The 24,784-nt window shown below is 34.1% G+C and overlaps 1 protein-coding gene across 3 annotated transcripts in view; it reads left to right on the forward strand.

Moving 5' to 3' along the window:
• The window catches only part of pcsk5b (proprotein convertase subtilisin/kexin type 5b), an 81,425-nt gene that overhangs the window by 36,700 nt on the left and 19,941 nt on the right, over positions 1–24,784 (forward strand). Inside the window, exons 10-23 of one of the 3 annotated variants that reach the window (XM_051117069.1) lie at positions 45–148; positions 2,535–2,652; positions 2,741–2,929; positions 3,125–3,261; positions 4,701–4,826; positions 4,918–5,020; positions 6,857–7,050; positions 7,137–7,221; positions 12,361–12,464; positions 15,590–15,728; positions 15,818–15,933; positions 22,308–22,410; positions 22,519–22,655; positions 22,739–22,939. In XM_051117069.1, coding sequence (XP_050973026.1) covers positions 45–148; positions 2,535–2,652; positions 2,741–2,929; positions 3,125–3,261; positions 4,701–4,826; positions 4,918–5,020; positions 6,857–7,050; positions 7,137–7,221; positions 12,361–12,464; positions 15,590–15,728; positions 15,818–15,933; positions 22,308–22,410; positions 22,519–22,655; positions 22,739–22,939 — 1,856 coding nt within the window. Of the gene's footprint in view, positions 1–44; positions 149–2,534; positions 2,653–2,740; positions 2,930–3,124; positions 3,262–4,700; positions 4,827–4,917; positions 5,021–6,856; positions 7,051–7,136; positions 7,222–12,360; positions 12,465–15,589; positions 15,729–15,817; positions 15,934–17,680; positions 19,677–22,307; positions 22,411–22,518; positions 22,656–22,738; positions 22,940–24,784 lie in introns of those variants that run through there. The other 2 variants (XM_051117071.1, XM_051117070.1) reach the window with 2 other exon arrangements.

Below are 24,784 nucleotides of genomic sequence, written 5' to 3' on the forward strand. Positions count from 1 at the left end.
AGTTGCAAATGTCCATTACTCTTATTTCCAACTTTCTGTTGCAGTCCTTTCCTGACGTGGCGAGACGTGCAGCACATAATAGTGAAGACATCCCGTGCTGGACATCTCAGCGCTCCTGACTGGAAAACCAATGCTGCTGGTTATAACGGTAACAGGCTTTTTAAACAAATTTTAACTGCCCTGTCCTGTTTTAAAGGGATAGTCCACCCAAAAATGAAAATTCTTTAAATACTCACCCTCATATCGGTCCAAACCCGTAAGACCTTTGTTCATCTTCAGAATACAAATTAAGATATTTTTGATGAAATCCAAGAGTTTGCTAACTATGGCAACTGACATATTGAAGGCCTAGAAAGGTAGTAAGGACATTGTTAAAATACTCCATGTAACATAAGTGTTTCAACTGTAAGTTGATGAAGCTACGAAAATACTTTTTGCGCACAAAGAAAACAAAAATAATTTCTTCTTTTCCGTGTCAGTCTTCGTGGCACGTTCACGAGAGTACCACGATGCATTAAGAGTGTGTGATACGTTTTAACAATGTTCAATTTGAGTATTTTGCAAAAACCATTCAAAACCCCTACAGAGTGCATTGCACGCATTACGTGAAGTCTATGTGCGCATAGGCATTAACAGTGCGTTCTTTCACTGCATGATTCAGTCTATTAAAATACATTTAGAATGACAGAAGTTCAAGACGTGGCGACAGAGAATTTATAGATTTATTCCACTTAATATAGTTAATCAATATCACCCGAAGAGTGCCATTTTCTTCTCCAAAAATTACCATCATTACAAATGTGATATTGATTTTTTTTTTTTTTTTTTTTTTTAACAACAATTCAATAGACAAGAATTAAGAGACTGTTGGACAGAATATTGCCTGTTTTTGCTCTATTTCATGAACAAAAATCATTCCAAACACAGCCACAACACTGTTTAGCGTCTCCAAACGTGATGGTGTTACTGAATGATTCAACCATTTAAATGATTCGGTTCAATCGCAATGACTCACTTATTAACTGTGACTTACTGACACCTATTGGCGGTTTTAATTACACACATTTAAAGTATGTTTCTTATTATTAAAATAATTTCAAATATCAGTATTGACCGTGTTATGTTTAAAATATCAAAACATTATTTATGGATTTGTAACTGCAAGTTAAATGCATTCGTGAGCTGCATTAAACAGTGTGTAAATATACCTGCGATCGAAAGCCTAGTCAGCTGACTAGCTGCCTCGCAGCCTTATCAGGCATTGACTTCAAAGGCTGTGAAGGCAACTCTAAAAAAAAAAAAAATAATAATAATTAAAAGCACTGATGCAAGTAATATTGCAGAAGAGGTCATTGTTATTAGTGGCTGTTTCGTTATTATTGGTAGTATATTGTAAATATTATTCTTATTTACTACTCATTTGAACCCTTTTAACATTTTTTTTATTAAATACTGTTATTAAAAACAATATTATTTATTATGCTTTTTACACTATTACGATTCACGAAGTATATCATGGTCAAGATCTCATCTATTATATAAAGTAACAAGTCAGAATATCTTTATTTATATAGCCTATATGACGCACTCGCACAGGATTGTGGGAAAACGAAGGCAGTGAAGGATACATCTATGCTGCCTTCAAAATTCCATCAGAAGAAGGTACCTCCGGAGACAGGAAGGGAAGCAGAATTTGAATTCGGACGTGCCTTGATGCCTTCCTGCCTTGGAATGCTGCCTCCGAAGGCAGCATTTTAGAGCTTTTGGACGCAGCCCACATCTAAATGCCACTTCAGATGCAGCTTCTGTGTTTCCTTTGCATTGCAAAGATGAATTTTGTTGATACCGATTTCATTGGGTTGGTAACAGCCCAAATGTAAGAACTGGACTCAAGAAGTTAATGCGCACTTTTTGAAAAAGTTGATTTTTTAAAAAAAAGTTAAACTGCCCATAAAATACAAAAATCAATATAAACTTATTGGAAAAGACTTATTTCTGTCAGTGTGAACAGAATATGAAGAATAACAAAAAATGTATGAGTCAGCTGTCCATAGTAGTCCCTAAAACACCAGCACAATAACACACTCGGCAAAATATTATATATAATTATCATCATCGATAAAATCCCCGAATATATTGAGATATTATTTTTTTTGTCAATATTGCACACTCCTACAATGCATGCATGTGACTGTTGATGCAGGAGCCAGTGTCTAAATATGTTTTATCTAGTTGCCAAGGCATTATTTCTCATTTTCATTTAGTTTAATGATGTCCTAAAATAACTAAAACTATAATAATAAAAATTAATAAAATCTATATAGAGAAAAAAAATAGCAAATGACACAAAATGACTAAAAATTTAGCTAATTTAAATTAAATATAAAATCTAATAGTGTCTCTAAAATAATAGTGTCTCCAAAATATCTCTGATCTACATCATGATTGATGGTCATTTTGGTGTTAGTAACTCTAAATCTGTTTGCATATTGTTATTTTTTTGTTGAACAGTTAAGTTGTAAATATTCTTACAGTCAGTCACCTGTATGGCTTTGGGCTGATGGACGCGGAGGCCATGGTGAAAGAAGCAGAGCGCTGGAAACAGGTTCCCCCACAGCACATCTGCGTGGAGAATGCCGACAAACAAATCAGGTACATGCAACAGCTCTTGAACATCCCACAGTAGGTCACAATTATAATGTTATATAAGTCATAGTAAATGTAGATTTGTTTCCCGTAGAACCATCCGTCCAGAGCATGTCGTTCGTTCGGTCTACAAGGCGACCGGGTGCACGGATAACGCAAACCATCATGTTATTTATCTGGAGCATGTGGTTGTGCGTATTACAATTACTCACCCACGGCGAGGAGACCTGTCAATCAACTTAACGTCACCGTCAGGGACAAAGTCACAGCTGCTCGCCAATAGGTACAGTATACAAACGATGCACTAATCTTCAGTAAATGGCTACTTTGATAGATTTACTGTGTATTGTGGTTTGTTCATTCTCCCTGGTGAATTTCAGTGGAAGAATTCCCAGATTTCCGCTGAATTGGTCCAGTATTTTTAAGCACATTTTGTGCTGTGATCTGTAGCTGTAGCATCTGTTTATTGTTACTGCAGGCTGTTTGATCACTCAATGGAGGGCTTTAAGAACTGGGAATTCATGACAACTCACTGCTGGGGAGAGAAAGCTGCTGGAGACTGGATACTAGAGATCTATGACTCTCCTTCCCAACTCAGGAGCCAGAAAGCACCAGGTACTTTCTCCAAGTAGTTTCTCCAAACAAAACACACTACCTGTTACTTCAGCCATTCTTTCACCTTTGAAAACACTACATGGTTTCACACAGAGGTGAGCACAGTACCAATATTTTACACAGTTAGTGGTAGTGTGACCTGAAGAATAAAAAGTTAATTAACTGGTGTGTGAGATCCAAGTTCATCCAAGTTAGTTTTAAAACTGGCGATCGTCTATTGACAGTAATGTAGGAGAAATATTGAAGCTGGATGTGACATCTGTTTTTGTCACGTCACGTACAAAATGTCATTTTAACAATATGATATCTTGTTGTAATGGGAAAAACATACTGCTTTTATGAAAAATATGTTGTTATTACAAGAAAATATATTCTTTTAATGACTCATCTCATTAGTCTTAAAAAATGTTGTTTTAATGTCATAACATCTCTTTATTACAAGAAAATGTCATTTTAATGAGAAAAATATATTGTTTTAATAACAGCATTTCGCTAAGAGGAGAAAATGCCATTTCAGTGAGAATAATATATTGTTTTAATGACAGCATCTCATTATTATGATAGAACCTGTTGTTTAAAAGACATAGCATTTCATTAGTATGACAGAAATGAATAGAAAAACATGTGTATGTATGTGGCATATATACATCAGTGGTGTGTGGTGGTTTTCTGAAATGAGAAAGCAAAGTCCTCTGTTTTTTGGAAATTCATGTCCCAGTCACGTTTTCTTGGTTGAGTAAACATTACTTGCACTATCAGAGAAGGAAATATTTTTACATCAACAGTGTAATCAATATTCAGTTTATTAAAACCAAGTATGAATCTCATCAAGTTAGTGTTTAAGCATTTTACATTTATTCCAAAATAATAATTTAAGGCAGTAACAGTTTAAGCATATTTTATTTGTTAGCGTATGTTCAACCATTCTTTTTAATAGTTAACTTTTAACAGTTTTTGAGTTTTTTGGATCATCAGTCATCAAAGCTCAGTAAATGTTTGTCAGACAGAGATTTACTTTAATTTTCACTAAGCTCGATTACTCACTAAAAATCCTACAGATCAAGTTTTCATGCCATTTTAAGTCTTATTTTGACGTATCAAAGTGGTTATAGCTAAGTGTGTGAGTTGTTTACTTACTTTTTTAAATTAGTCTTCCCATTAAAGGAGAAGACCACTTCCAAAACAAAGATTCACATATAATGTACTCACCCCCTTGTCATCCAAGATGTTCATGTCTGTCGTTCTTCAGTCGTAAAGAAATTGTTTTTTGAGGAAAACATTTCAGCTTTTTTTTTTTCATATAATGGACTGCTATGGTGCCCCGAGTTTGAACTTCCAAAATGCAGTTTAAATGCGGCTTCAAACGATCCAAAATGCAGTTGGAAACGATCCCAGCTAAAAAAAAAGAATGCTTTTATCTGACTTGTGATTCATTCCAGGCAAGCTGAAAGAGTGGTCTCTGATACTTTATGGCACGTCCGTGCATCCGTACTCCTTCCGCAGTGACAAGCCCCGCTCACTGGCGGAGCCTCAGCCTGATGACGAGTACAGTGAGGAATATGTGGGTAAGTACTTGAATTATATTGTGCATTACTGAGTATTGTGGATATTCCATCACTGTGGAAACTGATCAGTTTCTGTTTTTTTCCACATAAGGCTCATGCCACCCTGAGTGTGGCGAGAACGGCTGTGAGGGTCCAGGGCCCCAGCAGTGCATTACTTGCCTCCATTACTTCCTCAAGTTCAAGAATAACACCAGGTCTGGACAGTTTAACTTATAGACACAAATGTTAACAATGCATCTTGTGGTAGAACCAATGTGCAGACATTTTCATGAATCAAAAGTAAAACTTGAAAAAATTAGAGCTGGGCTTTGATAAATGTTCAATATAGTATTTATGCACCAAATGTGGAACGAAACGGCACTTCTCATTTAGAACACACCACACCACACACAAAGTTCAAATGGCAGCGCAGTGCAAGCTTACTAGAGCAGATGCATTTACTCGCTAATGAGTGTCGGTCATGCAAGCACTAAACAGTGCTGTCAGATCAAGTGTAAAGTGCTTGAATTCAGTGAGGAACACAAATGACTCTGACCAGATGAAACAGCGCTGACAAACAGGAGAACACTGTGTGTAACCATACAATTAGAAGGCTTTTTAATCTACAAGTCGCTATCATTTGCCATGGATTTACAATAGTAACACTAACTGCACCATGATATTGTGTCAGATATGTGGGATATTAAAATTAAATTTTACTATGTTATTAATGTAGACATGTATTAAATGTTTTAAAGGAGTAATGGAATATAATAACGGTATTTTTTGTAATTAAGCTATTACATGTATACCAAATTTATTTAGACTACCATTTTTTTTTATGATGTTATCATGTTTTTATTGTGTTAGTTAGCTGTATGTTTTAGTTTTTTTTTTTAACTTTATATCAAAATAACCCAACTGCAGATTTATTGAGATTAATTTAAATGCACAATGAAAAACATGATTTTTGAAAATTGTTAAAAACAGAGTTATCTGTTTTTGCAAATAAACTAATGTTTATAACATTTAAAATGTTACAAAATATTTTTTATATCAAAGAAATGCTGTTCTTTTGAATGATGATGTTGCATTTTTTCACCATTTTCACAAAAGCTATAAAGCAGCACAACTGTTTTCAACATGGATGATGATTTTCAAAAAATCATATCATCAGAAGGAATTCTGAAGGATAAGACTGGAGTAATGATACTGAAAATTCAGGTTTGAATCACATGAATAAATTCCATTTCATTTCAAATAGAAAACACATTTTAAATTGTAATAATATTTCACAATATTACTTTATTTTTTCTCTTATCAAGTAAATGAGAAAAGAGAATTGTACTGACCCTGAACTTATGAACAGCAGTGTATGAAAGCAGCATGAACACTTGAGTTAATTTCTATGAACTTGGCACATTTGCCATTGACTAAAGTCAGTATTAAATGTCCATGTATTCATTTGTCTGGTATGTAGCCTTATAATGTACTGGCTAATGTACAGCCAGTCGATCATTATTGCAAAATAAACTCCCTACAGAGTGATACAAGACCCCAACCTGAAGCATGTGTGTTGCGTAACAATTACAGCTACTAAAGAATTGAGAAACTTTTCAATATGTTTGCAGAAAGGTTCTAAAACTTAAAGTATTCTTTTCTTTTTTTCACTGAAAATGATTTTACTTAAGAGTCAAAGGTTAATTAACTCCTATAAAAACACCAAAGCACATGCTGACAACAGCTGTGTGTCTGCGTGCCCCTGCTAACATCTCACATCTATCCAGACACTGTGTTTGTGTGTGCGTGCACGTGTCAAGATTACATTTATAGATTTTGTGTTCTCCGGCATCCCAAGTTACACAAGCCACGCTCACATCTGGAGCTGATGGCTTTCTCAGACCCTGACTTTTGCCTTTGTTTCCTGGTGAAAGTCTTTCCTCACGGCTGCCAGATGTTGATTTTTCAGGTCTCATGTGGCTCTTCCTGTCTGTGTCTGCTACTCTCCCTTTCTTTTTCCACCTCCGTCTGTCTGTCTCTCTGTCTCTCAGGATGTGCGTACCTGAGTGTCCGACTGGCTTTTTCCGGGATGATAAGAAGCGTTGTAAGAAGTGCTCTCCGCTGTGCGAGTCTTGCGTCGGCAGCCGCAGCGATCAGTGCTCCACCTGTCGTCTGGGTCTGTACCTTGTGGAGGGAGGAAACAACTGCATCAGCTCCTGTCCTGACGGCTACTACCTGGACCTGGGCAAGTCCAATAACACTTCATCTCACTCATGGTGATTCATCAACTCATGGTTGAATTTTAGATCTCATGTGGCTGTTCTTTCGCAGACTCCACCATGTGTCGGAAATGCAGCGAGCATTGCAGGAAATGCACGTCTGCGAACATCTGCACTGAATGCCAAACCGGTCTCAGGTAATTCAGCCCATTGCAACAAATACAGCGTTCAGGGTTCGTACAAGTTGCTTAAAGTGCTTGAAGTACTTGAATTGGACTTGAAATTTAAGGCTTGGAAAACCCTTGAAAATAGCAATATTCCTGAAGAGGTACTTGAAAAGTGCTTGAATTATTGAAAGGCAATGTATCTATGAAATAAGTGTTTAATTTAGTCAACAAGCACACATCTTTTCACACAAAATTCATGCAGTTCAAAAGACATCATACCCTTCTCGCTTATTTCAGTTAATGTCAGAAAACAATTGAGCTAAGCAAATAGTAGTACTGACAGTGTCGTGTAAACATGGCTGAAGAGAGCAACAGATGAACCAAATCAATTGAGTCACTTAGGCTGGAACTGCTCCGATTGATTCAAACTTATGACTTTGATCATTCATTCAAGCGATTCATTAGCAAAAACCAGATCAAATTTTAAAAAGCCATTCATTTTTTAATTTCAACATCGCGTGGAACGATTTAAAAAAGGGTGAAATGGATCTTTTCGAAACTTCAAATCAGGTAAAGCATTGCGTCGTAAAACGATTCACTGTTTCGAAGCGTTGTAATCTGATCATCGCAAATTAGATTGGGACTTCGTGTATTGTGAATCATTTAATTCAGATCAAGACTTCGGAGAGTGTATCGCAACTCATTTGATGTAGATTGTAACTGGTTAGTGAATCACTTTCGCGAATTGAATGATTCAATTCAGTTGGCGATAAACGATTTGAAGTCCTGATCAAAATCAAATGATTTGCGATACACAAAGTTCCAATCCAAGTCAGATGAGTCCTGATCTGAAATGATGGTTCATGGATCATTATTCAGATCAGAATTTCAGAGCGTGTATCGCGGATCATTTAATTTAGGTCGGAGCAGGTTTGTGAATCATTTTGCAAATTGAATGATTAAAATCAAATTTGCGATACACGATTTGAAGTCCCAATCGAAATCAAATGATTCGCGATGCGCATTTTTCTGACCTGGAATGATGGTTTGTGAATCATTATTCAGATCGGGATTTCAGAGTGTGGACTGTGAATCTTTTGTTTTAGATCGGAACTTCGAAGCACAGAGCATGAATCATTTGATTCAGATCGAGACTTTGGTGTGGTTTCGCAAATCATTTCATTCAGATCGAATCTTCGGAGCGTGTATCGCAAATTATTTGATTTAGATCGGAACTTGTTTGTGAATCATTTCGTGAATTGAATGATTCAAATCAAATGATTCACAATACACAATTTGAAGTCCCAATCGAAATCAAATGATTCGCAATGCGCATTTTTCTGGTCTGGAATGATGGTTTGCGAATCATTATTCAGATCGGAGCTTTAGAGTGTGGACTGTGAATCTTTTGTTTTAAAAGCACCTAGCATAAATTATTTGATTCAGATTGAGACTTCGGTATGGTTTCGCAAATCATTTAATTCAGATTGAGTCTTCGGAGCAAATTATTTACTATACAAGATTTGAAGTCCTGATCTAAATCAAATGATTTGCAATACGCAAAGTTTGAATCAAAGTCAGATGATTAAAGATGAGTCCTGATCTGAAATGATGGCTTGTGAATCATTATTCAGATCAAAATTTTAGAGTGTGTATCGTGAATCCTTTGTTTTAGATGGGAATGGTTTGTGAATCATTTTGCGAATTAAATGATTCAAATCAAATGATTCGTGATACGCATTTTTCTGATGTGGAATGATGGTTTGTGAATAATTATTCAGATTTTTTTATTATTACTATATTTTTATCTATTTTTCTTATTTAAAAAAATTTGAAATAAAGGACATTGAGTGATAAGTGACTAAGTCCTTAATAATCAAAAAAGTAGAGCTTGAAAAGTCCTTGGAACCTCTTGGAATTTCATTTTACAGTATCTGTACGAACCCTGAGTATTTCACCTCCTACATGTTGTTTTGGGCCAATATATGAAATACAGTCAAAATCCTGGACTAAAATTAATGATACTTTCCAACGATCTACATTTGAGAGCTGTCAAAATAAAGCCACACTGGCTAAACGCTGAATTATTACTGGAAACATCCTGTTACACACGTTGTAGCTCTTGAATTCAGACGTATGTTGAAATACTTTCTCTAGTGAGCGATTTTGCTTGGGCTTTTCCTACTCTCTGACGTTCGATAAAGAGAGAGAGGGGTGGAAAAACAGAGAGAGAAAAGAAAAACAGGTCATGGCACAGAATCTGGTGTAATGTGCAGCAGCTGTTCTGTGAATGGTTTTGTAATTTTCTCTGAATATACGTAAAGGTTTATTCACCCACTCGTTTGGACTTTGATTGTTTGATCGTTGTTGATCTTTTTAGACTTGTTTAGACTACTGAAGGTATGAAGCTGGATGGCAGGGCTCAATTGCAGATGTGATGAGTTTTTCTGCCCGCAGTTTCTCTCTGTTTAAGGGTGCAATTACAGTCTTTGTAGTTATTCGTATGGCTAGTCATTCATGGTTGTTTTGGGGAAAGTTTATTAGTCTGCTGCATGAGTTTAGATGGTGGGCCTTTACGTAAGAGAAAAAAAAAAACAAGCACAATTTTATAAAAAAAGGTGATTTTTAATAAAGCACCAAAAACCATTTTGAGAGGTATTTCCTCAAAAATTATAAGCGTTATTTTATCAACCATTTATTTTGCAGTGTTGTACAAAGGCATTGTAGTGCCACGTTAAAAAATAAAAAAATCTAAAAAAACGTTTCGAGAATAAAGTCAAAATTACGACAATAAAGTTGACATATTTGGACAAAATCGTAGTGATTCGAGAATAGACTTGCAATTTTTCGAAATATCTAAATATTTTCAGTATAAAGTCAAAATTATGAGAATAAAGTTGAAATTGTGACAAGTTGAAATTACGACAAAATTGAAATTACGGACAATAAAGTCGAAATTCTGACAATAAAGTTGAAATAACAACAATCAAATCTAAATATTTTTGACAAAGTCAAAATGACAAGAATTAAGTCGCAGTGATTCGAGAGTAAAGTCACAATGTTTCAAGAGTAAAGTGACCAGTATTTTGAGAATAAAGTCGAAATTACGACAATAAAGTTGGAATTACGACAATAAAGTCTAAATATTTTTCACAGTCAAAATGACAAGAATAAAGTTGCAATGTTTTGAGAATAGTCACAGTGTTTTGAGAATAAATTGAAAGTATTTTGAGAATAAAGTCAAATTATGACAATAAAGTCTAAATATTTTTCACAATTAAGTCAAAATGACAAGAATAAAGTTGAAGTGATTCGAGAATAAATTTGCAATGTTTCGAGAATAAAGTCAAAATCATGACAGTAAAGTTGGAATTTCAACAAAGTTGAAATTACGACAATACATTCTAAATATTTCAACAATAAAATCAAAATTATGAGAATAAAGTTGAAGTGCTTCGAGAATAAAGTCAAAATATTTTCAGAATAAAGTCAAAATTCCGACAATAAAGTCTAAATATTTCAACAATAAAATAAAAATTTTGCGAATAAAGTTGAAGTACTTTGAGAATAAAGTCAAAATATTTTAAGAATAAAGTCAAAATTACGAGAATTAATTCGTAGCAATTACGAGATTAAAATTATTTTGAAAGTACATTTTAGCCTTTTGCGCGTGCAAGTGGCCCGGATTGGGAGCACCGAGAGATATTCCAAAGTCTCATCTTTTAAAATCTGTCAGTTTTATAGCAAAGTACTATTACAGTAATGTCTGTTACAATAATATGTTTTTCACACTCTTTAATGTGGTGTGACAGATTGCTGCATTTGTCTCAGTTTAAGTGACATGCAAATCAGTCATTTTTCTGATTACAGTGAGACATTTGTTTTGTTAAATTAGGCTGTACTGTTTTTTTAATTCCTTCTGATGTTCCTTCACGTTTATATCATGCTATAAACTTGAAATTAAGAGGAAAAACACGTTTATAAATTGTATTTCACGATAAAAGCTGAGCTGTGTTATATTGAAAGTAACAAAGCACAAAGCTTATTGCTATTATTAGGTGGCTGGCACACTACAAATAGGCCTAATGAATGCAATCGAAGACGTGAAATATTATTTCCAAGCATACTGACCCTGCAAGTATAACATATGGTATAATTTCTGCTAATAATAGCACATATAAATAAATTCCGGTGGCCTGGCAACTTCTCCCGGGGCTCCAAATCTGGGCAATTTGCATGCGCAAGCTATACTCTCAAAATATTATAACTTGCCTCGACTCGACTGCCTCGATTGAATTCTCATAATTTCGACATTATTCTCGAAATATCTTGACTATATTCTCAAATTATTACGAGTTTAATCTTGTAATTTTACATTTTTTAATGTGGGACTAAAATGCAGTTGTAGTGTTGTAACAGGTGATTGAATATATTCATTTAGTCCAATTAATAAAAATAAAAAATATTTTCTTCAGGGTTTACATTTTTACACCAACTAAATTCTATGACTGTTCTAGTCATTTGTGATTTAAAGTTTTTTCTTTTTTTAAATTCTACTCACAAATACAAGTTTCAACCAAATAAAATATTTTAGAGCTTGACATAATTGGAAAAATTACTTTAATTAATTAGTTTATTAAACTCAAATGTCCTCATATATCCAGATTTTCCAAGACCTGTGTTTTGAAATGACAGTTTATGATGAAATCAGAAATATGATGCCAGGTTACAGTCGTTGATATTTTTATTTATTTATTTTTTTGGTTTTAGCTTATTTTATTGCTTGTTTTGTCTTATTTTAAATCATTTTAAATCATCTTGTGGCCCTCTTGGAAGTTTGCTGAGGCCCCCTAGTGGACCCTGGGCCCCTGGATGAGAACCTCAATGCCTAAATGTTTTGCGTTTTTAGCCCAACTGCGGTCGTCATAATTATTATTTTGCACAGCAACAATAATAATATTAATTTTTCATGAGCGTTTACTTCTTTACTCTCCTTTTTTTTCCTGATGTACTCTGGCGCCCCCTTGGAGACTCATCTCAACGTTTTAAAACAAAAGTGTACAAAATAACTTTTTTAATAAGTCTCAGCGTTGAACCCCTTTGAATAATTGCCTCTTCCATTCTGTCTCTCCCTCTTTTTCTGTGCTTCTGTTTGTCTTTTCCTGCTAGTCTACAGGGAAATAAGTGTCAGCTGAGCTGTGAACCTGGCACCTATTATAATGGGCACCGAAGAGCATGTGAAAAGTGCCACTCGACTTGTGCCACCTGTGCAGGTAAACACTTTACCTGTTTTTGTAGTGCTTCATTTTTCATTCAGGTTTGCAGTAGGCTTTGATTATGATCTTTTCCTTAAAAGTAATCCTATAAAATACAACTTCCAGTAGTCGTTTTCTATATTCTTTTGGAGAGAACATTGATTGGCTAAATCATCCTGGTATGTAATCATCCTGGGCACAAAAAAGATGCACAGTATGATGTCATTTTGAAGTTGTAGACTTAACAAGACTGTGAAGTGCCTGCTGAGACTATTACGTCAACGCTGTTCTCTCCAGTGTCCAGAAATTGCAGTTAATTACTAAGGCTTTGCAGAACAACCAGTGCTTAGTTTCTGAATATAGTCTATCCAGCACAATTACTGTTGCTTTCTTAAATTCTGACCCAGATTTTAACAACAGTTGATGTATGTACACGTGTACACTTACAATGATGATCACATCTGTTTAAACTATTTTTTTTTTGCAATGACTCGCTACTAATTCTCAAAGAATTACTACTCGCAAAAGGCTTTTCTGGTTCAAGTCACTAGGGTGAATTAAAGTTCTTCTGGGATGGTAATTAAAGTAATAAACACGGTTGTAAAGGACCTTTTGAGTCGACCCCTAATCCAATGAAGCACATTTTTACCACATAAGAAAAAAGATCATGCTTTTGTAAATTATTATGCTTTTTATGATATAAAAAGTCAAAATTATGAGGTAGTAAGTCATAAATATGAGACAATATCCATATTATGAGATAAAACAGCTGAAATATGAGACAAAAAGTCAAAATGGACATACTAAAGTGATAATGAGACATTGAAATGGACATACAGTGTCATTGAGTTAAAAAGTCTAAATTAAGATATTTTGACAATGTCATTATTATTAATCTCATGATTATGACAGCGTTATGATTTTTACTTAATTTTTTTAATCTTTTATGGGTTTTTGTCAATTTTAACTTCAGATTCAACTATCTTGATTTTGACTCATAGTTTTTGGTCATAATTTTCTCAGTTTGTCTCATACGTATCTCAACTTTATCTCATAAATGACTTAGTAGGTCATAATTTTTAGTTATAATATAGTTTTTATGTCATAATTTGGACTTTTAAATTTTATCTCATAATTATGAGTTTGTCATAATTTTGACATGTCAGTTTTTGTCATAACTTTGACTTGTCAATTGCAACTTTGTCCCATAATTGACTTGTCATAATTTCGACTTGTCAATTTAAACTTTATCTCGAAATTGACTTTAGTTTTTTCATAAAGTTGGAATTATGACAAAAACCTACGTAAGTCAAAATTATGACATACTAAGTCAGTTAAGAGATAAAGTTGAAACTGACAAGTCAAATTGATGACAAACTGATGTAAAAATTGTGACAAGTCAATTGTTAGATAACATTGAAATTGAGAAGTTGAAATTATCTCGTGATTGATTTAGTAGTCATAATTTTGACATCAGTTTTTGTCAATTTCAACTTGTCAATTTCAGCTTTTTGTAATTGACTTAGTTTTTTTTTTGTAAAGTTGACATTATGACAAAAACTGACGCAAGTCAAAATTATGACATACTAAGTCATAATTATGAAAAAGTTCAAATTGACGTCAAAATTATGACTTGCAATGACTTTGTATGTCATAGTTTTGACGTCATTTTTTTTGTCATAATTATGACTTCTCAGTTTTAACTTTATTATAATTATGATAATTATGATCTATTTTAATGTTATGACAAAAACTGACTTTCTAAATCAATTACGATAAAGTTGAAATTCACAAGTCGAAATATGGCAAAAACTGACATGTCAAAATTGTGACAAGTCAATTATTAGATAACTTCAACTTTTCAATTTCAACGTTATCTCATCATTTTGACTTAGTATGTCGTAATTTTGACGTAGGCCAGTTTTTGTCAATTTTGACTTGTTAATTTCAACTGTCTCGTAATTGACTTAGTATGTTGTAATTTTGACGTCAATTTAAGTTTTTGTCCATTTTGAATTGTCAATTTCAACTTTGTCCTGTAATTATGACTCAGTTTTTGTCCATTTTTGATGTCAATTTCAGTTTTTGTCCATTTTGACTTGTTAATTTCAACTTTGTCCAGTAATTGACTTTTTGTCCATTTTGACATGTCAATTTCAACTTTGTCTCATAATTATGACTCAGTATGTCACAATTTTAACGTATGCTAGTTTTTGTCAATTTTGAATTGTAAATTTCAGCTCTATCTTGTAATTGACTTAGTATGTCATAATTTTGACGTCAATTTCATCTTTATCTCACAATTAGGACTTAGTATGTCTCAATTTTGACGTATGCCAGTTTTTGTTAATTTCAAATTGTCAATATCAGCTTTGTCTCGTAATTGACTTAGTATGTCATAATTTTGACATGTCAATTTCAACTTTGTCTCATAATTATGACTCAGTATATGTCACAATTTTGACATATGCTAGTTTTTGTCAATTTCGAATTGTAAATTTCAGCTCTATCTTGTAATTGACTTAGTATGTCAAAATTTTGATGTCAATTTCATCTTTATCTCACAATTATGACTTAGTATGTCTCAATTTTGACGTATGCCAGTTTTTGTTAATTTCGAATTGTCAATATCAGCTGTCTCGTAATTGACTTAGTATGATGTAATTTTGACGTCAATTTCAACTCATAATTGACGTATGTCGAAATTTTGACGTAAATTTTATCTCATAATTATGACTCATAATTTTGACGTGTTAGTTTTTGTCATCATTTTCACTTCTCGGTTTTAACGTTATAATTATGACTTAGCATGTCATCATTTTGACTATAAATTTCAACTTTATTTCATAATTCAAAATTAGTATCTCATACTGTTTATGTTTGTATATGGCAGAAATGGGCTTCCATACAGTTTTCAACAGCTCAGAGAATGAATTCTTGATATGCCTTTTAAGATCGGCTTCCCTACAAACAAGAAGATATTTGTGTTTTTCGTAACTAATATACTACTGTCAGTGGCTTCCAAGGATTCTCAGAGGAAACCCTTTCAGGAAGAATGTTTCTAAGTGTGTACATTCCAAAGTGTATTCCAAATTATTTGCGGTCTGGCTTTTTGGGAACATGACGGTATTCCCTGTGCTCAGGAACTGGCATGGAAGCGTGTAATGAGTGCGCTCCGGGCTATTACTTTGAGGAGTGGCGCTGCGTCTCCAGCTGCAATGTGGGATATTACTTGGCAGAACAAACAACAGACAACGGAGATGTCCAGAAGTCCTGTCAAAAGTCAGTATTTTACTGCTAAACGTGACATCTGATAAAGTGTTTACTTTTCAAGCGGTAACGATGCATCACGGCTTTGATTGTCCCTGCAGGTGTGATCCTACCTGCTACGCCTGCGCAGGGCCTGGGGAGAGGAACTGTAGCATCTGCGTGAGCGGCTATAATCTGGAAAACGGTGTGTGTGTCGTCAGCACCATCTGCAAAGATGGTGAGTACTGCAGATTCATCCATGCTAGCTTTTGGGTAGCTCCTTAATTTTGAGGTTTCTTTCCTCCAGATTGTGATCTGAATCTTTTGTGCAACAAAATATTTTGTTTTTTTTTGCATGGGGTTGAAATCATGGTCTGTTTATTTTGTTTTTCTGATGTTGGAAAGATGTGCCGGGTTACATTTCACCCCAAAGTAAAAAGAAAATTATATTTTGCAACTACTTTTATTTTTATTTTTTTTCCCCAAAAGCAAGCACATTTACTGCCAAATTCTTATTCTGGGCTGCATGTGAATGTTTTACTTGGTTCACCTGAGGTTTGGGGTCAGTACAAATTGTTTTCAATTATGCCCAACAAGGCTGCATATATTTGATGATAAATATAGTAACATTAATATTGTAACATAGAATTATAATTTAAAAACATAATTACAATTTAAAAGAACTGTTTTCTATTTGAATATATTTTAAAATATAATTTATTCCTGAGATGCAAAGCCCAATTTTCAGTAGCCATTACTCCAGTCTTCAGTGACATTATGCTTCAGAAATGCTGATTTGCCAACTTCTGAAAGATTTATCAATGTTGTAAACTATGAAAGCTCATTTAAAAAAAAAAAAAAAAAAAAATTCTTCTTTTTAATTTTTTAATTCTTTTTTTTTATTCTCACAATTCTAAGTTTACGTCTCAAAATTTGTTTTTATTGTTTCTGAATTAAATTTAATTTGTGTGTGTGTGTGTGTGCAAATGTAAGTTTTTATCTCCCATTTCTAAGTTTTTAATTTTTGCATTTCTAATTTTATATCTTGGAATTCTGCAAAATTTTAGAATTTTGAGATAAAACCTTGAAATTGGAAGAAAGGCTTGTGAGATAAAAGGTCACAATTAACTTATTTAATTATATATATATTTTTTTTATTTATTTTAAATCTTTAAAGCAGCAGCAACAAATATCTACAGAAAACAGTTGTAATGCCTAAAATTTTTATGGTTATCATGAATTTTTTTCAGCATACTTTAATGAGTAGAATGTTCAAAAGCATTTATTTCAAATATAATTTTTGTAGTAATATAAAATATAAAAGTCTACTCTAGTACTAGTTTAATCAATTTCATGCATCCTTGATGAATGAATCTTAGTAACCCCAAATTTTCAAAAATGTAATTTCCATGATTCTCAATAGTGGTTCTGATTAGATCCTGTTTATTATAATCTTTTTATAATAAAATATTTTTTAAAAGTCATACCACCATTAAATAAATTTCTATTAAAATTATCCAAATAATATTTAAAAATACTATGCAAAATATAATTTTTTGATATCTTTCTTTTGATTTTGTGGTGAGATGTGCCCAAACATTTTAGGCCAATTTATTCTCAAAAACTGCTAGTGAATTTGGGGAACCTTGAGTTCAATATGGGCTACATTTTTGCACTGGAGTGTAATGTCTGTTCTTTTTTCTGTCAACCTGTGACACTGTAAATATGATTTTTAAGCACTTTCTAAATGTTTATTCTCCTTTTCTTCCCAATGATCTTTCTTTCAAATCTTTCCATCCTGGATCCCAATCACACCTGGATATCCTCCTCCGTCGCACAATCAACTGGATTATAAAACAAAAATAAATAAACCCACCAAAACAACATTTGCCCGTCACCGTGACCCGCTACGCATCATTTCCTGTCCGCCGCCCAATCGCGTGCTGTCTCTCTGCTCCTATCTCCTCTTCCTGCTCTCTGGAAAGCAAATGAAGAATCGTGGGCTGAGGGAAGTTTCTGTGTGCTAGTGAAAAAGAACAATCTGTGCCAGAGGAAGGTTCTGCAGCAGCTGTGCTGTAGAACATGTTCTCTAAAGGGCTGAAGGAACTTTTCCGGCCCCACTTACCGCTCACGTTCCGCTAATTTATATTCCAGTCGGGGACCTCGAATATGGGACTACATCGTGAGGTTCTCCCGATGCCAGAACTACAACAAACCTACCTTTATCTCTGTGTGTCTGTGTATGTGTGTGTGTGCGCGTATGTGCGAGAGTGTGGCGACAGAAGCTGTCAGGGTGGTGCGACTGGGATCAGTAATAAACAGCAAATCATACATGTCAGTATTTTGTGACCAAAGCATGGATGCCAAATTTTTGTACCTTTTTCTTCGTTTGGGGTCCAAGAGAAGAATTTGGAGCGACATGCTGAGCGTTGACGCGGCGGTTCTTTATTTTTCCACGGTTTGACGTATGATGATGACAACAATGATCAAAGCCAGTTTGTGCATATTCTGAATAAAGCGCACTCAGAGAACCTCTACGAGTTTCAGCAAGACCTCTGTGAGCAAAGGGACGCGTAAACCATAGCACAGGTTCATCCACTGACCTTCACGACTGCAGTCAAATCGATAGCTGGAGGTACAAGGTACAAGAAGTACTTTCCGAAGCGACGAGTATTGTACTAACACTAACGACCTGCCGTTTAGTCAGGTGGTCTCACTGTTCAGAAATTCTTCACCTCAGGCTCATATCTCATATCTGTTTTTGTGTGCGTGCGTGTGTGTTTGTGTTTCATCATCGTTGCATAAGTGGGAAAATAGGTTTTCGTGAAACCTAAACGTAAGTTAGTGCGCCCTGGAGAACGGTTGACTGGGCTGAAGTACAGGTTTTAGGTCGTTGTAGCTGAAATGAGGTTTGAAACACTTTTAATTCATTTTATCTTATCCCTAAACTTGCATTTTTATATCTCGCCATTTCAAAAAAATGCATTTCACGTCGCATGTCCGGGTAGTTCAGGGTCAACGGCCTGAAATAAATGCGTTTAGTGTACTATTTATATTTTATTGATTCACCACGCAAAAGTTAATCAACTTTGGCCACCTAAAATGGTTTATTATCCCAGGTCTGTGATTCACTTACGTAACTGGTGCTATTGACATAATGGATTTGTTAGAGAATGTTTTTGAATTCGCATTTGGGTCCAACAAGTATTTTCATCGGCCATATTTACTGTATGTCCACATTGCAGTATTTTGGGAAACGGAAAAAAACTAAATACTTGAGGGGAGTATATTACGTTTTAATAAAGGTCAGAAACGAGGTGAAATGTTTAGTTATACTAAAAGTACTACACAACACAAATTAGACTTCTACATTCATTAAGGACATCTTTGACCAATCCACTTTTGCTCAATGTTAAGGGGATTTCTATGTCTTTTATTTATGAATGATGTGGTTTAAGATGACGTAGCCTTTTATTTATGGAAAAGATTTATAAATGGTCATAGTTCAAATGTGTTTTGTGCATGGGATTGTCCAGCCACCTCATGCTAATTGTGTATTCATGACACGGGAAAAAAAAAAGTTGTAGTATGATTGTACGTTTTCTGCGAACTCAATACATGCAACGTTACATAACTAATGTTATATAGGAGAATCAGTCTATGTTCAAATGTGTTACATTTACTCTGTTCTGGCGACGTTTTTTCTTAATGTATATATGTATTTTTATCACTATTAACCTTAAATATATTTTGCACCCACGTTCAATTGAAATAAGGGGGAAATGGATGATCGAGTTTTCTAAAATTATTTTATATTTCTGTTTTTAGCCAACTGCCATGAACAGTTAGTCTAGATGAAGATGTGTTGTAGTCAGGGCCAAGAAAAATGTTTTATCATGTAGAGAAGACTGGACGAAACAAATGGTTTACTGATCTTTTTATTAATGAACTTTAAAATAAAAACAAGACTCAGAGATTAAACGGGGCTACTTTTGTTTCCTCATTTCGATGAAATCTAGTGTTATCAAACCGCTTGTTTAGTTTGACTTCAAGAAATTCAGTGTTGAATTCTTGCGGTGAACTGGTGTGAGAGTGATTCTACCTCTCCTTGTTTTCTTTACAAAAGACTCTTTTTGTTTTGAAGAGAACAATTCGGCATTTGACCGAGAGAAAGTCAACTCAAATGCGCAGTGGTCACAATGACTTTAAAAGAGACAATATATGCACAGCCCCTTGTTCTGACCTGTGGCCCGTTTCCTTTAGAACAAACATTTCTAAAATATTTGCTTCTCCCACACAACCATTGTGACTCTGCTGTGGGGAATACCATGATAAAGCCATTACTAGTGACACATGCTGTTTTAAATCTTACAAACCTTAGTGATTCTTGAGTATTTTTGCAGTTTAATGCAAGCATTTTGAGTGAGAGAACTTATTTAACTGACATTGGCTTTGGAGTGATTCTTCTTTAGGTCTGGTGATTGACAACTCAATTACGGTCGTGTAGGGTCATGAGCGGTTGCTTCGGGACTGTCAGAATTGAGTGAATAGAGTGTATCAGAGCGTAAGCCTGAGGTCGCCTGAAGGGTCAGTCGGCCATAGACGTCAAGCTCACTCTAAAGGAAATCTCACAAATACATTGCTTAGCTTGGGGTTAAAGGTTAACTCAATGTATTTAGTTTTTCTCACATTCCCATAACATCACTTTTGGATAGTTTTGATCCATTCTGACACCTAGAGAGTGAAAAATGTGTTTTGGTTATACTAACAAAGCTATCACTTCTTTTAATGTGGTTAGTTTTTTAAATTCAGCTTTCAGGTATTTTTAAGTTTCAGTTTCTAAGACCTGCTGATTGTATTAGAGCATTCTTCATGAGCTTTCTTGCTTCCTTTGAGAGTGTTCTGATTTATGAATCCTGCATGTGCATGGGCTTTGAATTGTCTGCAATCATAAACGTCAGCTGGTCAATCGTTCAACAAGAAGCCTTTCTTATTAATGCTAAAGATCAGAACAGGTGAGCATCTTGGTTTCCTTCTCTCTCTTTTTTGTATGTATATACTTATTAGTTTTTATTTGTTCTTGTTTGTTTTGTTTGCTTGTATTTTTGTGTACTTTTGTTTGCGTTATGTATTTGTTTTTGTTTTGTTTGCTTGTTTCATTTTCTTGCTTATTTGCATGTATTTGTTTCATTAGCTTATTTCATTTGCTTATTTTTTGCTTGTTTGTATGTTTAATCTGCTTGTTTTGTTTGCTTGTTTCTGTATTTGTTGTTTGCTTCTTTTTTTGTCTTTTGTAAATTTGTTTTTCATTTGCTTCTCATTTTCTTGTTTGTTTGCATGTATTTGTTTTTTGTTAGCTTGTTTTATTTGCTAATTTCTTTTTTGCTTGTTTGTAGTTGAATCTATTTTTTTCTTGTTTCGTTTGCCTTGTATGCATTTGTTTTTGTTTGATTTTCTTGTTTTTTTTTTTTGTTGGCTTGTTTTATTTGTGTGTTTTCTTTCATTTGCATGTTTTTTTAATCTGTTTAATTTGTTTTGTTTACTACTTTTATTTTCTTTTACTTGTTTGTGTGCATTTCAGTCTGCTTATTTTGGGTTTCAGTTGTTCGATTTCCTCTTTAATTTGTGTGCTTGTTTGTTTTGTTAGCTTATTTGTATTTATTTAATCAGCATGGTTCTTTTGTTTGTTTTGTCTAAGCTGCTTGCTTGTTTGTATTTGTTTTGTTTTCTTGTTTGTTTGCATGCAAATGTTTTTGTTTCATTTGTTTAATTTTGTTGTTTGCATGTATTTCTGTTTCGTTAGCTTGTTTCATTTGCTTGTTTGCATGTGTTTGTTAAATCTGCTTGCTGTTTTGTTTGGTTTGTTTGCTTGTTTAATTCATTTTTGTTTTTTTGCTTTGTTTGCTTGTTTAATTTTCTGGTTTGTTTACTTGTTTTATATGTATTTGTTTAGTCGGCTTATTTTGCGTTTCATTTGCTTGTTTTCCTGTTTCGTTTGTGTGCTTGTTTTGTTTAAACTGCTTATTTTCTTTTCTTTTTCAGTTGCTTGCTTGTTTGTATGTATCCGTTTTGTTTGCTTGTTTGTTTGCATGCATTTGTTTTTGTTTGCTTTGTTTTTAATTTTCTTGATTGTTTGCATGTGTTTGTTTCGTTAGCTTGTTTCATTTGCATGTGTTTGTTTAATCTGCTTGTTTTTTGTTTGCTTGTTTAATTCACTTGTTTGTCTGTATTTGTCTTTTGTTTTGTTTGCATGTTTAATTTTCTTGTTTGTTTACTTGTTTGTATGTATTTGTTTAATATGCTTATTTTGGGTTTAATTTGCTTTTGTTTTCATGTTTCGTTTGTGTGCTTGTTTGTTTATTTGTATTTATTTAATTAGCTTATTAATTTTTTTGTTTGCTTGTTTTGTTTCTGTTTTCCTACTCTTTTAAACATGGCTTCAGGGAATTTTTTGTTATTGTTATTTGTAATGCTACATACGTAATAAGCAACATGAACAAAGCATGAAACGACTGCTAATTAAAATTTTAGTGTCTACGTACACTAGATAAAGTAGGATGTTCTATTTATGGATCTTTATGTGGCTGATGTTTTGTCTGTATTTTTTGTCAGGGGAGTATTTAAACAAGCATGATACATGTGAACTGTGTTCCTCATCCTGCTCAAAGTGCACTGGACCTGAGAGTACAGACTGCATCAGCTGCCCAATCACCAGGTATGGTCACAAATCACTCATTTCTCACAAAACCACAGTCAAATAAAGCCACAGTGAGACACGATGTGCGCTGTGTGGGGAGAGATTTCACTTTTTATTCATTGCCAGGCTTTTTGATAATGGGACATGTGTACTCTCCTGTGGTTCTGGGAAGTTTGAAAGGGATGGACAGTGTCATCATTGCCACCACACATGCCTCGAATGTACAGACACGGGACCTGACAAATGTAGTTGCTGTAGCAAAGGTAAACTGAGTCACGACTGCCTCACATAGCAGAGACAAATGCAAACTCTTAACATTGATTTTATTCTCTTTGTTTTCACACAGATAGGTTCGGAGTGGAGCGGTACCTCTTTGAAGGGGAGTGTCGTGAAAGCTGTCCAGAGGGCTATTCCCATTCCTCAAAGGGAACATGTGATCCCTGCCCTCTAAATTGCACTGTGTGTACTTCAACAGGCCACTGTCTCCACTGCACCCCCTTCTACTACCCCAAAGACGGGACATGTTCCAAACTAAAGTGTGGATTGGGTCAGTTGCATCATAAATCTTCTAGAATGTTCTCGATTGCTTGCTTGGCTGTTCCATGTTTCTTTTTTGCGATGTTAACATTCTGGTTACTCTTTTTTTTGGAATGTGTGAGGTTTGAAAATTCTTCCGAAAATTTAATTAGCGGATGAGCTGTAGGCCCAGTGTAAAAAACACACTGTCATTGCCAAAATGTTTTTGTGTTTGCTTTTTTGCCAGCATTTCTCAACATAATGTTCCCAATGGGAATCTCACAAAACCTGTCAAGAAATTATCATATCGTATTTCTGATATATGATAATGTATAATGTGTTTATACATCAAGTTAGTATTTGTTGTACTGCTTTTTTGGAAAAGCTTGGGGGTGGTAAGGTTTTTAAAATCTTTTTGAAAAAATATTCTCTGTTCATCAAGGCATCAAAAATGCATCAAAAACATAAAGAAAATAGTCAAAATTACAGCTATTTTTTAAAAAAATGTAATTTATTCCTGTGATGCAAAGCTGAATTTTCAGCTTCATTACTCTAGTCTTAAGTGTCACATTTATTATTATTAGCAATGTTAAAAACAGTTGTGCAGATTAAAATTTTTGAATTTTTTCAGCGTTTTTATGATGAACAGAACATTTCTAAGAACAGCATTGTTGTTTTAAATGGAGTTTTGTATTTTCAGGAGTCTTTACTCTACTTTTCATAAATTTAATGAATGCTTGCTGAATTAAAGTATTCATTTTGCTATAAAAGTAGTAATGTATGGAAGCCCGTTTCCACCAATGAATAATAATAAAAAAAACATAAAGGTAATTGCAACTTTTTATCTCACAATTCTGACTTTTTTTTTCTTGCAACTGCAACATCTCGCATTTCAGACTTAGTTATACAAAGTTATAAAGTCAGAATTACAGACTGAAGTCTGTACAGTTATGAAGTCAGATTTGCGAGACAATTCTGAGAAATAAACTTGCAATTCTGTTTATTTCTCGCAATTCAGAATTCTGAGAAATAAAAACAATTTCTACTTTTTTTCCCCCTCAGAATTGCAAGTTTATATCTCACAATTCTAAGAAAAGTCAGATTTGTGAGTTGATATCTTGCAATTCTGACTTTATAACTCCCAGTTGCGAGTTTATAATTATGCTATTCTGAGAAAAAGTCAAAATTGCAAGTTTATATCTCACAATTCTGACTTTTTTTCCCCTCAGAATTCTGAGAAATAGTACATTTTTACTGTTTTTTTTTTTTTAAAAAGACTTTAAAAGGTGTAAAGTGTAAGAGAGACATAAATCTGCAGTTTTGAGGAAAAAAAAATTTACACCTTTTTAAGCCTTTTTAATTTTTTGTTCAGTTGTGGAAATGGGCTTCCATGGTAATTGTATACTGTGAAGCAAAAAAAATGCAATTATGCTTTAATCTATTAAATTATGAATCTATTAAGTCATCATTAGATGACTTAATAGATAAAACTTCAAAAGGGGGATACTGTACTAATTGTCATGAAACCAGTGTGATAAAATGCTAACGGACCTTAAAAATAGAAAAAAATTAACTTTTATCTTTTGATTTTGCAATGCAGTTTGACAAGGATGTTTTCATGAGATTCACCACATTAGACAGAAGTTCTTCTCTCTCATTTTGCTGTTAAATTGCTTTAGCCTACATATATCTGTAAATCTAACTCTATGGATGTTGTTTGGCTTCTCACGACACCCACCGCTGTTTATCTAATCTGCTTCACAAATTGTTATCTCAGTCAAAGATGAGCTGAGCATGAGGGAAGAGCTTGTCTGCAGACTGAAATAGCAGCAGAAATGAGACAGTGGGGGATCAGAAATTCTTATCATTAGTGGCA

Source organism: Labeo rohita, chromosome 8, assembly GCF_022985175.1.
Source record: "Labeo rohita strain BAU-BD-2019 chromosome 8, IGBB_LRoh.1.0, whole genome shotgun sequence".
NCBI classification, from domain to species: Eukaryota; Metazoa; Chordata; class Actinopteri; order Cypriniformes; family Cyprinidae; genus Labeo; species Labeo rohita.